The following is a 16851-nucleotide window of genomic DNA, read 5'->3' as shown; positions in this document are numbered from 1 at the left end:
TCCTGGTGGTCTTTTCGTCAAACTCTTATAAAACCACCCTTTCAGTGGATAATTTTTTATGCGCCAGTCTTGAAACCTTGACACCATTCCTTTCTCGTCTTTTACTTCTCGGCCATTGGGACCCTTTTTTTCCCAGAGTCTCCTATTGTTTAGTAAATGTAAGATCTCAAACATCAAAATTTTTAATACATCTGGCATGGCATATTTGAATGTTCTAATCAAAATGTTTATATTTGATTGTTCTAATTAAAATGTTTACCGTAAAAAAAACAACAAACAATGAATATTAAAGTATCTGAAAATGTAGTTTTACTTATATTAATAACTGAAAACAAGATATATGCTCATACAAATATATTGAAGCTCTTACCAGTTATATGTATAGCTACTCAACAATGACTAATCTAAGACACTGAAGCTTACTTGTGAATGCTGAATAGGTCCACCATACAATGTCACACAATAATTTATAAGATAGACAAACTCAAGATAGTTCCATTGTCAAACTCCTATCCCCTTTTATAAACTTAATAAACTCTCTAAAAACTTTATGTTCTTGTTTTCCCTCGAAAAATGAAAACAAATACTATAAATCAATACCATAAAAAATACCATAAACAGATTTCATTCACTTTAACCCTGTAAAAAAAATATTACAATAAATCATCTCTGTATTTATTCATTTCTATAAAGAATAAATACATTTCTATAAAGCCATCCTCTGCTTGTTTGATACACTTAGAGTAAATGTTGCGGTGGAATGCGTTTGTCTTGGTTATAACCCTATCTCCATAGCAGATATACATTGTAAGTATTTTCTTGTTCTTGATTTTTTAGATTTATATTTCTAATGGAAGCTTATTATCACAAATGTACATATTGAGAAGTTTAGAATCCATTTTCTACTGAATTAACGACGTAACATATGCCAGGGTCGAAAAAATGGGGTAACGCTGAAACATTAGTCTTTCATGATAATGGAAGACTTGATGGGTTTTTTTGTTCAGGGTGTGTCATGATTACTATTACAATAAGCAAGATAGTGGGATGAACATAAAACATTTATCATGAAGACTTGATGGTTTTTTTTTGTTCAGGGTGTGTCATGATTACTATTACAATAAGCAAGATAGTGGGATGAATATAAAACATTTAAAAAAAATAAAAATTATTTGGTAAATGTATTTCATTATTAGCGTGGTATTTGGAGTAATTGTAAATATTTATTTTGGGTTTACGTTTATAGATTGGAAATAAAATTAGTTAAAGTTTTGGAAGTTTTTCTGATTTATTTTTCAGTTTAATTTGTTTAAATTTTGGTACGCATTTGTTGGAATCACGAGTTTGAGTTTGAACTCTCCATAATCCAAATGTCCAATTTTTTTTTTCTATAATGCTAAATTTATATATGTAGTAAAAACCCTAATTTAAACAACAAGAGATTAATTTTTTTCACCAAATTTCAACTAAAATCTCCGCCGTACATTTCCTTATCAAATTAAGACGCAATACACCTAATAAATTTATATATATTCATTAAATAAAACAAAGACCATGACAATGTCTTATAACGATGATGAATCAAATAACAGGTGAACAAAAAGATATTCACTTATTTGGTATTTGAATGGAAAAAGGGAAAAACCATGCACCACAACCGAACCCCACCGCTCCAACCCGACCATAGAGTTTGCCTCCAAACTCGCCACCATGTCTAGCTTCACGACACAAATACAAGCTAACCTTTCTAGGACAATTCACAGATAAACCATGCCAAAAACACTAGGCTAAAATGCCAAACATGAGGGAGCTCCCTCGTTCGGTGGTCTATAGATCGTGGCCTGCAAATGTATGTTATGAAAATTGTTGCTTAGTCAACAGTTTCGACTATTGGTGCCTTCTTACTACTGCATAGTCTAATTCGCAAAAAAACAATTTCTTACTATTATGGATACTAATATTATGGTAATTTCATTTTTTTTAGGGATAACATTTTCTAGGGATAATTATATATAGAGTAGTCGCTGTCACTATAACACTAAAAATATTTAGATTATTATAACATCAATAGCACGTAACCAAGAGTATTTAGATTATTATAACACTAAAAACTATAGTTAAAGATGTTACCCCATAAAACTTGAAAGTAATAAATAAAATAACATCTTATTATATTAACGTTTAGTCCTCCCATAAAAAAAAAGGCAACTGCTTAAAAATATTACACATCCCATACAAAACTAATTACACATCCAATTTATAAATAAAATTACAATTATAAAATTCCCTAAAAACATATGATCAACTATGAGAAAATATTTCTCAAATTAAACAAATATGAAATAAATAAATATATTTATAATCCCTTATAAGCGTAATAAGAAAATGGCCATATAATTCACTAGAAATATATAATCAACTATAAGAAAATATTTCTCAAATTAAAAAAATATGAAATAAATAAATATATTTATAATCCCTTATAAGCCTAATAAGAAAATGGTCATTAAAAGAGTTGATGTTTAACCCAAAAGGTACTGAAATCAAGGCATATAAGCAAATGGTCAAAATAAAATGGTCATTAAAAGATTTGAGGTTTTAACCCAAAGGTACTGAAATCTATTGAGATTACCTAAGTAATATTATGATAATTAAAAATAAACTTAATATTAAAATTTTTGAACTAAGTAATATTTTTCTTAAATTCGACTAGCAAATAACTTAGTGCATAATTAACTATTTATAAGTGAATTTGACCTGGCCCGCTAACTTAGTGCATAATTAACTATTTTTAAGCGAATTTGACCTGGCCCGCTTTATAGAGAGAAGGCAAAGAAGAGCTCCCTGCTGTTATGATATGAAATTTGCTCTTATTATTGGATGCCGCCTCTTCTTATTTCATCTGGCAACGATAAAAGCCTTCATAATTTTATACTGAGAGACATGGCGTTTAGAGGTGCTTAAATCCATCGAGAGACCTCGCGTTTAGAGGTGCTTAAATCCATCGAGATTATCCACAAAGGTGATATTATGAATTATGATAATTAAAAATAAATTTAGTATGAGGTTTATTTATTTAATTAACCGATGTTTTAAATTAAAAATTTATATAGAAATATTATAATAATTAAAAACAAATTTAGTGTTAAAATTTTTCATTAATGTAGTATTATGAATTAATAAGATAAATAAAAGTGTTTTTAATAATAAAAATAAACTTGATAAAGAAAAGCCAAATTTTAAAAATATATATAATTTTATAGTTTTTATTTCTAAACATTTATTTAATTTTTATTTTTATTTTTATAGTTTTTATTATTAAATAAATGTTTAAAATGAAAAAATTTAATTTGATTACTATATAAGGATTTTGATGATATTGATTAGAAATCAATAATTATATAATGATTTTGATGATATTGATTAGAAATCGATAATGGTTATCATATAAGCAAAATGAAAAGAAGGTTAAAATGAAAAGAATTGTTCACTAAACTACTCAAGCTAAGATCTTTTGATGTCATATTTGAATTTTTAGATGAGCGATATTTGTTTCTTTTAATGTAAAAATGGATTCAACACCCTCAAATAACCCTTATTGCAATTAGATAGTACAATGTTAACATCTTATATTTCTAAACCATCAATCCAAAATGGTTTTTGCTTGATTTTAGGGAAAAATACCAATTTTTTTTCTCATTATTTTGAACTGCTAAAACCAATTTGTGACTTGTTTAAACTATGACAAAAAATAGTAATGATATACATAATAATACAAATAAAAATGTAATATTTTAAAACTCTACCCTTAATTGCAATCATACTCATATGTATAACCATTATTATATTATCTTCTCCTCCAACTCATTGATAAATTAGTATGAAACAATCAAGTAACAAGCCAAAATTCTAGTTTTATATTTTTGTATTTTTTCACAATAGTGTAGGAAATTGTCTGCCATGTACTAGAAGCAACATTATGAATTTTGAAGTAATTCAATACTATCTAAATCAAGATGATCCATCTAAATTATTTTAATGAATAAGTATTATTTAACTAGTTTTACAAATGATAATTGCTTATTTTAATTGAATTGTAATACTATTTTAATGAATAAGTATTATTTAGTTAGCTTTACAAATGATAATTGTGTATTTAATTGCATATTAGATTAGAATAGACATATTTTAATTATAGAAATTAAAAATAGTTCAAAATTGATTTATGTTAATAAGTATTATTTAGTTTTACAAATTACAATTGCATATTATATTAAAATAAATTTATTTTTAACTAGAGGAATTAAAAATAGCTCAAAGTTGATTTATGTTACTTTATTTTTAGTCATTGTTTAGTTATAATAACTAAAATAAATCACATGATGGTTTTGTTTTTCTCTTATGATGATTAAGATAAATCAACATTACAGAATTGGATATCTCTCCCTTCACCCTAGATGTAATTCAGGTGTAACAACTAGTTAAATGGGTTTGGGTTAGGGTTTATTTAATGTACCAAATGCATGGTTTAGGTTCATGCATAACTATGCATTGGGTGCATACATATAAAAGAGTATCTCTTTAGAATGGACATTGTTTCTTTTAATACACGTAGTGTTTGTATAGATTTCACTCAATCCACTGTCACCTGTGGGAAGAGTTGATGGATCACCCCACTTTGCCTAGGTGGAAGCACACAAGGAAGAGTTGATGGATCACCCACACCTCCACCTTGGCTTTCTTTTGTTCAAGAACACATGGGAAGAACATTGATGGATCATCGCAATACCTAGCCCACATCTACAAGCACACATAAAAAGAGAGTCAAGAAATCACTCCCACACCCACTCGAATTGTAGAATTTGACCAACTTCTCCCTCTATAAAAGTAGAGATTTCAATTGATGAAATTTATATATGGAGAAGCAAAGTACTATACGGTCTAGAGTTGGAGAAATGTGTATGTGTTTACATATCTTTCTCCAAGTTGTAGGAAATGCTTAATTTGACCATAAACCTATACTCAAAATGCTTGGCAACATTGAAATGGGTACAAAATGCATGAAAACATCAAAATGGGTATAAACACCTTGGAAAAGTCATCAACCATACCATACAATATTTCCAAATATAGAAATTTTGCATGCTCTTCAATTCTCAATCCCTTATCTTAGTTTTGTTTTAAATGGTTGTTGGCATGGACAAGTTGATATTTTCCTATAAGTCCCACACCCCTATTGAGCACTTAGGTTGGCCTATAAAATTCCAAAAATCTGCGTGAAGCATAGTTGGAGATAGCTAAAACATTGTTGGTCATACTATACAACATTTCCAAAGGTGACAAACCTCTTAAAGCTCAATCCCCTATCTTTCTTTTGTCTTTAAAGGGTTGTTGGCATAAACAGGGTGATATTTTCCTATGGATTAGACACCCCTTCTAGGCACTTAGGTTGCTTGGATACTTTCGAAATTTCCCACAAAGTGACTATAAATGGTCAAATCACTTTGGAAATGTCATTGGCCATATTTTATGGTGTTTCTAGGATTTGGAAATATCGTTAAAAACAACTGACAATGTTTCCAAGGCATTTCAGCCATGTCTAGTGACGTTTGGTGCTTTTTATTCGAAGTTTCCAGGTCAACTTAAGTGCTGGATAGGGGCATGGGATTCATAAGATAATATTGCATTGTTTGTGCCAAAGATTTTTTAAGATTTGGAAAAGTTGTAATGATTAATAATGTTTCCAAGGCATTTCAACCATTTCTAGTGATGTTTTGGGCATTTTTATTGGAAGTTTTCAAGGTAACCTAAGTTCTTGAGAGGGGTGTGAGACCTATAATAAAAAATTAAACTGCCCATGTCAATGACTTTTTAAGACAAAATAAAAATAGGGGATTGAATTTTGAGGAATTGGTCACCTTTATAATCAATGGTAATATTAAATTCTTCAAGTAAAATTATTAGAAATACGATATGATAAGGCTAATGGCATTTTGTTCGTTTTGAGAGGCAATTTATGCTGCTTTTTTTTTTTTTTTGAAGTTTCCCTGCCAAGCTAAGTTCCCATTGAATAGCATTGTCTTGTTCATGCCAACAACCCTCTACGACTGAGCAAAGATAGGAATTGAGTTTTGAGAATCGCCTGGTTAACGAATAGTAATATTAAAGTTTTAAAATAAAATGATAGAAAATGTAACATAAAAAATTGTAGCTTTTCTATTGAATTCTAACATTACTGAAGGCTCAATGCCACTAAATTATGAGATTTTGTATCATATAATTATTTATAAAAATCAAAACGTAGTTATCCTAAAATTTTATTTACTTGTATCCATCTTATTTTTTGACAAGATAATATGTTATTAAAAAAATCTATAATATTTATATTTTTGTATTTTTAATAGATCCAATTTCTCCCTGTATCCATTTTGGAAAGTCATATTTTCAGATATTCTCGTCTCAAAAATTTAGTCATATTTTCAGATATTCTCATCTCAAAAATTTATACATATTTTTATGTTTTATGCGACTTAAATTTCCCAATTTCAATCACTTTTGACCATCCAGGCAATTCCAGCGCCTCCCTACTCCTAAATTAATTAGCAAGCCCGTTTTTTAACATCATTGCAAATTTACACCTAAAATTCCCGCTCTTCACTGATTAGTAGATCCCAGATCCCAGTTTGAAATTCTTGTAAATCCAAGGTTAAAATTCACTGATTAGTAGATCCCAGATCCCAGTTTAAAATTCTTGTAAATCCAAGGTTAAAATTCATGTATGATAGTTTAACAGTTTTTTGTTTTTCATAAGAAAGCTTCCTCTTGATCTCTGTCTCTTAATGTAACGCTTATTGAGCTGTGTGGGATGCGTGAGATTTGAGATTGCTTTAGAACAATGCTTCACTGAGCTGTCTGAAAGAGTTCAATACCCTCTAATAGGCAATTTGTTCCTCGATAATTTTAGAGAATAATGTTCTCAATGAAATCATAATCCCTTCAGCTAAAACCATCATGCCTAGCTATTGTCTGGTTTTGGTTCCATTTAAATTCTTACTCGACGAACTTAATGAGTTCAGGCTTACTTGACGGACATGCAAACTTCCACAGAAGCATAAATGGCCCTACACATCTAATATCAGCCGTCCTGCAAACTGACGAAATGGGGATCCATTCAAATTTCAGACCATGGTCTTGTGTATGCCAATCTTAGAGATGGAAGGCAGGCAAGGCGACTTTTGACTTAAACTTGTTAATGCTTATATAGAGCCAATTACTTTTCTGGGACAAGCAAGTTATGAATTTTTATGGGGTGAAGTTGTTTTTCACATCATTGCCAAATGTAACTAGCACCTCTTATACATATCATTGCACTAATTTTATCTATTATGATACAGATGTCAGACGTCATTGCTACAGAGCAGGATCAGAATTCTGTACATTTCAGCTTTTGCAAGTATAGTGACTTATCTGGCCTTCTTTTTACAATTTAATCACAGTATCTAAGTGGTTCTCCGACCATAATCCAATTGAAATGTGAATTCGGATGTCTTTTTATCCTCTATCGATCTCTTGATCTGGAAAGGATGCCCATATTTCGAATTTATTTGAAGTTAACATTGATTACAAAAGAACTATAAAAGACTCAAGGCGATTTCCATCTGCATGGACCTTTTGGCTAATATCAGTGACCATTATGTATCATAGAAATATGTTTGTCACCCGTTGAATCTCAGTTCTCATGATGCTTTTCTGATGCTGTTTTCAAGAAGCTTGAATTTCATGATAATAGATCTATCTATTTAGTGATTGAAGATATCTCCTAATTTTTGGGTCAAATGTTTCAGTTTAGTGGAATAACTTTTTTTTTAATATTTTCATAATGCTGGGTTATACTAAGGTTCACAATTCTCACACCCAAGTTCAGCTGGCATGGTTTTATTTTCCTAGCAGTCCAACGACAATACTGCATCAAATAGTTCCGCTGAGCCATTAGGTCACTGATATGTCTCCTTTCTATTTTACCTATGTCTCCTTTGGCACAGTTTCATACTAGGATTTGTTTCGAATAGAACCAAGATTAGGTACATCTTGATAATAATTATCATGATCAAAAGTGGTATAATAGCTTGTTACAAGTGGATGCTCTTAAATGCCAGTCCTGGAGTAGGAAGTGACCGGTACCAATGGCTAACTGGCCGGTTGTTCAGAACTTTTTAGTGTAACTTTATCCATAAGTGGAACTGCGGAATCTACCCCATTTGGTAATGCATGACCTTCATGCTCGGTTTGCCAACATGGTTGCACTAGTGTATTTACAGTCTAGAATGGTAAAGACATTGTCATAGGCGTAAAACTTGCATCGTAATATATTGGTTAAAAGAATTAGTATTTATAATAGCCAAATATAAAATTTCTCTCAAATATATATATATATGAGAGAAATTTGATAGGTATGTTTAATATAAAAAGCTATTGTATATTGAGATAAAAAAAGAAAATACCAAAAAATTATTATACATAGATAAAAAAAGATACCATATTTTATATAAACAAAAATATTATAGATATGATGTTTATATAGAAATATTGTTACAATGCAAATATGTTAATAATAATCAAAATTGTATTTTTATATTACAAATAAGTAGTGAATTTTGATATTTATAGGCTCGAGCGCAAGTACAACCAGCCTAGATTCATTTAATAAAACTTATACATAAAGAGATTTAATATTTTCTTAGAACTTGATAGATTTAGAGTTAAAATAGATTTATGTTGTTTAATGAATGCAATCAAGTAACATACTAAGCCCTTTATAAAAAATCATTTGTTTATTTGTTTTATCATTTGTTTATTTGTTTTATATTTCAATTAATTCAATATATATCACACATTTGAGCTTATTAACATAACAAGACAATCTTATCCCATCGTATAAATGTGTTCTGAGTTGGCCTTTTTCCATTGACTCAAAATAAGAACGGAAATTGGTAATTAAAACCAGCAAAAATCAAAATCATTTTGGATTGAATGGATTGCAACTATCAGATATTAACATTACACAATCTAGTTGAAATAGAGATATTTGAAAATGTTAATACTTTTCCATGGTTAAAAATAAGCATAAGATTTTCTGATTATAACATTGCACAATCCAGTTGAAATGGGGATATTTGAAAGTGTTAATCCTTTTCCATGCTTAAAAATAGCAATAAGATTTTCTGACTAGATTCTGGTGATGACAAATTGGAAAAGGTTGAAATAGATAGAATGTTTAGCCTTCTTTAATCTTACCCATTAAAAAAAACATCAATTCCTTTTATGAAAAAAAAAAAAAAAAAATCTTCTGTAAAACAGAGGTGTCAACCATTGTCTTTCGTCGTTAGTTTTAAACATGGTCTAGGTTGTCAACTTAATTTGGTTAAGGTTAGTAAGTCACAAACCTGTATAGAATCTGATCACATTCGTGCATTATGGTCAGCTTGGGAAAGTTAGTACAGATGGCTTCATTTCAGTGTTGAACCCTCTACCAGTTGTAACAGGTACTTCATAGTCAATAGCTATCCTGCTTCAATAACTTGACGTATGTTTCTGGTCTTGACAGTGTCTTGTAGAATATAGTAATCGCTGTAGCAGTATCTTGGAACGGTTCACAACTTTGGTTGAATGGCCCCTTTAAAAGCCTTATCATTTAGATACGTCTGACATGATTCATGAGTAAGCAATACACATCTGAGCTTTATATATCAAGGAAGATTACAGATAAGAGCATGTTTCAATTTATCCGTTTGAATGTTTAGTTCATTGCAACTTAACGTACTAGCACAATTCATCTTATCTTGGATGTATATATGCCTAGAGGTATTAAAACTCCTGGAGGTGCCAATCTGGATGCTTTTACCAGCACAATTCACATAACAGATCTGGAATTAAGATGAAACTGTGTTAGTACTAACAAAATGGAAGGACTCGAAACATGAAGCATTAAGTTTGGGATAATTTTATTTTATTATAAGAATTAGCTATGCCAACGGAGTCAATTGAATGATTTTGCATAATAATAACTGCAAATTGATGTAATTGGCTTTGGTTAAGAATTTTCAGCTTGTTCACGTACCTGTGATTTCAAGGCTTAAAACAATTTCCTCATAAGATTTATTAATGTCCTCTAAATTGAGTTTATGTATGGCTTATTATTAATACAAATCTATCTTAACCCTACATATATTATGATATATTATGCATTAAAGAAAACTTAAAATAAACACCTAGATACAGGGTAAAAATGAATCTATGCTAATACGACACACATAAATTAGCAGACATCTCCCCCACCCAACTATAAAGGACCTTACTTATATCAACACAATTATCAGGTCAGTCGTGGGAAGGTATATAAAAAAATTCGCACATACATATACCCTGGTGCTACACACCAAAACTATGAGTGTTAAGTGATCCCTGGCCCTACCTAGGCTGTGGATGTGCCAGTCAGTGCAATTATCTATTGGTATATGCCAGTTGGTCCTGTTTCACTTATTTGAATTCTGAGACAAAGCTCAATTTTAAGGGATCTATTGCATTCTGTGAGATAAATACCCCTTGAGTTGGCTGCCTCTGTTGCATGCTTCACTTGATCTCGTTGTGAAGTCAGGTGATGTCGTTGTGAAGTCAGGTGCAGTAATTAGTGCCAAAGGGTTTGCAGTGGGTACTATCCATGAATGCAGTAAAATTTCAGAGTGTTAGGGAGTTTTCCAAAGTTTCCCTTGAGTTCTGCACCTTCTTTTAAGCATTTACAGTATTTTACTTCTAGAGCTTTTGAGTTTTGTATGATTGCAATCCTGTTTATGTAACTTCAATATGTTTCTGGTTTGCAGTGGGAAATCAGATGCCAATTGCACAGGTATGCGGTGATGTTGTGGCTGCTTATGTGCAAGAAGTTGAATCACGAACTCTAAACATGTTAAGGCCGTTTCAGCAGATGTGTAACAGCAAACAGGTCATCTTAAAACTTTATTCCTCTTGGAATATTTTGATTATGAGGCAGTTGGTTTGCCAGATCTGACTGGAGCAGTTGTATTTATTTATTGTCATTGGAAATCAGGTGCGAGCAGAAATCATTGTGCTAGAAGATGATAATGTACCAAAGGCAATTCTGAAATATATCTCAAACTACAGAATCAGTAAACTTGTTATGGGATCATCTTCTCGTAATATAATAGCAAGGTAAATAACTGCCAAAGCTGAGTAATTTAAGGATATACTAATTAAACAACGTCTCAACCCTTCATTGGTGAACAAATCTCCCAGAGTTTGGTAGCACTTCTATAGTTCATTTCAAATGTTATCTAATTTGATTTATTTTCTGTTTATCCCAACAAATTTTTGATTCCACCGAGTACTCATATAAGCACATTTACTGTTATTAAAGTTAAGATTTTTCTATATCAAGTATTGATTCCATGCCATGTCCATGCTATGAATCCCTTTGTAGAAAGCTCAAAGGCCATGATTTGCCAGCAAATATTGCGATGAAAGCCCCAAAGTTTTGTTCTGTATATGTTATATCGAAAGGCAGACTTGCTTCAGTGCATGCAAGCACCACTTCCGCACAAGATAGCAGCTGTGGTGATACCAGGAATCATTCTACCTGTAGTTCTGAAGATACGGTACTCTCAAGAGGTATTGCGACATTACTTTTCAAAGACAGTTTCTCTATGGTGTCATGAATTGTTTTGTGAATGTACTCATTTTTGGCATATCTCTTGCCAGCAATTATGTTTTGGATAGTTTCAAGTGAGCTGTATGTTATGCCAATGGTGCTTAAAATACTTTTCATTTCACTTTACATTTCACAATAAAATCCAAGTAAAATAGGCAATTGGGTTTATCTAAGTAGTTGAGAGGAAGAATTGTCATCTTCCTACCCAAATTCAATTCTCACAACTTGACATGTTGATTCAATTCCCACAAAATTACAAATTGACCTATTGAACTCATGACTTTGAGCCCTTGTTTGCTGTATAGCCTTGAGCTCTATAGAACATCTTACCTTGCCTTGACATGTTGAGCTCGTGACTTTGTGCCCTTATTTGTTAAGCTATGGAACATCTTACCTTGCCTATGGGCTGGATGTTGGGGTGCTTTCTTAACAGATTAAAAAGAACAAAAATGTAAGTAAAATAAATTTTAAATCTGTCTGCTTTCGTTTTGCTGAGCTTACTAATATTGTTTCTGAAATGGCAGGGGAGGGTGTTCCAGAAACCAGTAAAACTACTCCATTTCAGTCTCAACATCTACCTGCTCACAGAAATGCCTGCCTTATAAGGCAGAGTAAATCAGATTCAATGAATATAGTTGTGGATCTTGATAAAGAAATACCCAGGTCGCATTCTTGTGGAGTGGATGCGCGGAACAGCCCAGCCTATTCTATAGGTCAAACAATCGATGTTCTTGAAGCAGTGGAGATTTCTGAATGTTCTACTTCTACTTTTGCCAGAAGCTCAGATGCCATTGTTGAAGAACTTCGTTCTTTCAGCGTCCCTGATTCAGAAGTACAAGTTGTGGAAGGTGGGTGGAACACAGAGACTACGACGACTGATGGTAGTGGCAAGCTCAGCTTTGATAACAACAGAAGGAAACTGCAAGGGAGTGGCCATGATTTGGAAGAGCTATTTGTGTCAATGGTGAGCATAACTAGCTCCTTTTGGGGAAGGCTGGTGAGAAATGAATCAGCCAGTCACACAATAAGACTAATTAATTGTTTATGTTTTTTGGACATGATTCCTTTTGGCTATGCAGTCATAGGATGAAATGTAGCAAGGCATTCTGTTCTGCAACTGAATGAAAAACTGTTTCCTGTATGCAGCCTGATATTGAGAGTGCAATTCAGCGTATTAGGGAGATGTACAGGGGAGCATTTGAAGAAGCAATTTCTGCGGAGTGCAAAGTGAGCATCTTTTCTATCTGATAAATAAATTGATTTTTAAGCTGTGTACTTAAAAGAAGTTTCACTGCTCGTGGCAGGCGGAAGAACGAAATGTCCAGCTGGTTGAAGAGTTATGCAAACTGGAGGCAAAGGTGAGAGAAGAATTGGCAAGCTCAGTGGCTTTAGGATATAAAGCGAACTGTGAAAGTGCTGGGATTAACTAGTTATGTTTATGCTTTTTGGACATGATCCCTTTTAACTATGCAATCATAGGATGAAATGTAGCAAGGCATTTCTGTTCTGCAACTGAATGGTAAACTTTTTCCTGCATGCAGCCTGATATTAAGAGTGAAATTCAGCGTAATAGGGAGACGTACAAGGGAGCATTTGAAGAGGCAATTTCTGCAGGGTGCAAGGTAAGCATCTTTTACTAAAAAAATAAATAAATTGATTTTTAAGTTGTGTCCTTAAAAGAAGTTACACTACTCGTGGCAGGCAGAAGATCGAAATGCCCAGCTGATTGACAATTTATGCAAATTAGAGGAGGCAAAGGTGAAAGAAGAATTGGCAAGTTCACTGGCTCTGCAGTTTAAAGCGAACTGTGAAGGTGCGATGAAAGACGCCAAAGCAAGATGGAAAGCTACTCTAAGGGAGCTAAAACAGAGAAGAGATGCAGGATTGAGAGCCATCCGGGAATCATATGAAAGTAACAAAGCAAAGGATGCTCTCGAATCAGCTGATCAAAGATGTAGAAGATATTCAATAGAACAAATTGAATCTGCTACAGATTTCTTTTCTGAATCACTTAAAATAGGCGAGGGAGGATATGGTCCAGTTTACAAGGGCAGTTTGGATTATACCACTGTGGCTATCAAGGTTCTCCAAACAGAAACAGCTAAAGGAAGGCATGAATTCCAACAAGAGGTATGAAAAGGTTTTGGGTGATTTACTAACGCTTTAATTTCCACTTTTATCTCGAGTGAAGATCATGGGAGTCTAAAGGAATAGAATCTAAAGAAACTTTTGGATAACATTCCTAGCTCCTTTTTGCAGGTTGAGGTTCTAAGCCGCATACATCACCCCCACGTGGTGTTGCTGCTTGGCAATTGCCCTGAACGTGGATGTCTAGTTTATGAATACATGGAAAATGGCAGTTTAGAGGATCAGTTGTTCCGCAAGGGTGCAAGACCTTCTCTTCCTTGGTTTATTCGCTTTCGAATTGCTTCAGAGATCGCCTCTGCGCTTCATTTTCTTCACACCACCAAGCCAATGCCAATCGTTCATCGCGATCTAAAGCCCGCCAACATATTGTTAGATCGCAATTTTGTGAGTAAAATCGGCGATGTAGGACTAGCTAAGCTCATTCTCCCAACAGTATCTTGCACAATTACTGAATATAAGAACACACTCCTTGCTGGTACCTTCTGTTACATGGATCCAGAGTACCTACGGACCGGAATATTCCGCCCTAAGTCTGATTTATATGCCCTAGGAATTATTCTCCTGCAATTGCTGACAGCCAAACACCCAATGGCCCTTACAGAAAAGGTTGAAGCAGCCCTCGAGGAGGGCTCATTCAATGGAATTCTGGACAAAACTGCAGGGGGTTGGCCTCTTGAGGAAACTATAGAGTTCGCTAAGCTTGCTCTCAAATGCACAGAATTCCGGCGCAGAGACAGACCAGATATGGGGACAGTTGTTCTGCCAGAATTAGAGAGATTCAGAGATCTTGCTGATGCTCATGCTGAGCACTGCACTTCCTGGCTACTTACATTGTCCAATTCTTCAGGGGGGTTCACCCTTACGCAAAATTGTAATTAAGAAATGGCCCAGAAGCAGAAATTATTCAGGTGGGTTCCTTCTACAAATTTCAAACGCCCAGGCAGAGACTGAAGCGGGAATGTGATTTTGTTTGACCTGTATAATAGTATTCCCTGTAGAGAGTTTGTATACTATCCTTTCAAAGTGCTCTTATAAAATCTAAATAAGTTCCGCTTTTGCCAATTTGAAGTCCTTATTATGTGTCCACTGTTATATCTTTGATTCAAATGGAACAGGTTCCTCTGTAAAAATATAGCGTGCAATTCAAGTACTCCGTAAAAAAGCATTCATTCTATTGCCTGATATGCAAGCCAGGTTTTAAGACTATCCAGCATATATTCCTTTTAAGAATATCCAGCATATATTCCAACTGCGTGTATAGTTTTTAATAATAAGATACGTAAAATAATAATAAAATAAGATACGTGTTGAGTTTTTAATAATAAAAATAAATTTAATATTTCTTAAAAGAGTTATTTTTATACCTTTTTATTACTATTTACTACCATTAGTAATGTTTAAAACGAAAAAATCTAACATCATTAATATATAATGAATTTGGTGATATTAAACAGAAATCAATAATGGTGACCATTTAATATAAAATAAGGTGATATTGACCAGAAATTAATAAAGGTAACCATATAATATAAAATAAAAAGAGGGTTAAGCATTTTATGTTTTCAAACTTTTTTAGTTTTTTCATCCATGCATGCAATCTTTGCTATATTCCTAATTTGAGGGTTAAGCATTTTATGTTTTCAAACTTTTTTAGTTTTTTATCTATCCATGCATGCAATCTTTGCTATATTTCTAATTTTTTAATCTAAATGAAAAGAATTGTTCACAAAACTACTTGAGTTAACATCTTTTGAAGTCATATTTGAATTTTTAGATAAGTGATATTTGTTGTTTTTAATGCAAAAATAGATTTAACACCTTCAAATAAACCTTATTACAATTCAATAGGGCAACGTTAACATGTTATATTTCCAAACCATCAATCCAAAATGGTTCTTGCTTGATTTTAGGCAAAAATAAGAATTTTCTTTCTCATCATTTTGAATAGTTGAAACCAATTTATAACTTGTTTAAACTACAACCAAAAATAATAATGATGTCCATAATAATACAAATAAAAATGGAATATTATAAAGAACTACCCCTAATTGCAGTCATACCAACATGTATAACCATTGTTATATTATCTTCTCCTCAGTTGATAAATTAGTATGAAACAATAAAGTAACAAGCCAAATTGCTAGTTTTGTATTTTTGTATTTTTTCACAATAGTGTAGGAAAATGTTGGCCATGTACTAAAAATAGTATTATGAATTGTGAACTAATCCAAGGACCAAAACCATCTAAATGAGAAATCATCCATGTAAAATCAAAATGATCCATTTGAATCATAAGACTATTTCAAAATGCTAGTTTTGTATTTTTGTATTTTTTCACAATAGCGTAGGAAAATGTCGGCCATGTACTAAAAATAGTATTATGAATTGTGAACCAATCCAAGGACCAAAACCATCTAAATGAGAAATTATCCGTGTAAAATCAAAATGATCCATTTGAATCATAAGACTATTTCAAAATGCTAGTTTTGTATTTTTGTATTTGTTCACAATAGAGTAGGAAAATGCGAGCCATGTACTAAAAATAGTATTATGAATTGTGAACTAATCCAAGGACCAAAACCATCTAAATGAGAAATCATCCATGTAAAATCAAAATGATCCATTTGAATCATAAGACTGTTTTAATGAATAAATATTATCATTCATTAGTTTTACAAATGATGATATTAATGAATAAGCATTATTTAGTTAGTTTTAAAAACGATAATTGCATATTAGATTAGAATAGATTTATTTTTAACCAGAGGAATTAAAAATAGTTCAAAATTGATTTATGTGAATAAGTATTATTTAGTTTTACAAATTACAATTGCATATTAAATTAGAATAAACTTATTTTTAACCAGAGGAATTAAAAATAGTTTAAAATTGATTTATGTTAGTTTATTTTTAGTCATTGTTTAGTTATAATAACTAAGATAAATTATATGATGGTTTTGTTTTTCTCTCACAATGATTAA

At 32.1% G+C, this 16851-nt stretch overlaps 1 protein-coding gene across 2 annotated transcripts in view; it reads left to right on the top strand.

Moving 5' to 3' along the window:
* Nucleotides 1-14938, top strand: part of LOC149144159 (U-box domain-containing protein 52-like) — a 30796-nt gene extending 15858 nt beyond the window's left edge. For both annotated transcript variants that reach the window (XM_089446540.1, XM_089446541.1), the window contains exons 2-10: nucleotides 10878-10999; nucleotides 11105-11226; nucleotides 11495-11682; nucleotides 12247-12686; nucleotides 12869-12949; nucleotides 13027-13080; nucleotides 13264-13344; nucleotides 13424-13852; nucleotides 13982-14938. In XM_089446540.1, coding sequence (XP_089302666.1) covers nucleotides 10878-10999; nucleotides 11105-11226; nucleotides 11495-11682; nucleotides 12247-12686; nucleotides 12869-12949; nucleotides 13027-13080; nucleotides 13264-13344; nucleotides 13424-13852; nucleotides 13982-14749 — 2285 coding nt within the window. In that variant the 3' untranslated portion in view covers nucleotides 14750-14938. The remainder of the gene's footprint in view (nucleotides 1-10877; nucleotides 11000-11104; nucleotides 11227-11494; nucleotides 11683-12246; nucleotides 12687-12868; nucleotides 12950-13026; nucleotides 13081-13263; nucleotides 13345-13423; nucleotides 13853-13981) is intronic.
* Nucleotides 14939-16851: the final 1913 nt, after the last annotated feature.

This window comes from Pinus tabuliformis, chromosome X (assembly GCF_031772625.1).
Source record: "Pinus tabuliformis cultivar Carrire ecotype Pingquan chromosome X, CPIR1, whole genome shotgun sequence".
Classification (NCBI taxonomy): domain Eukaryota; kingdom Viridiplantae; phylum Streptophyta; class Pinopsida; order Pinales; family Pinaceae; genus Pinus; species Pinus tabuliformis.
The sequence above is the reverse complement of the archived record's forward strand: the minus strand, read 5'-3'. Positions and strand labels throughout refer to the sequence as shown.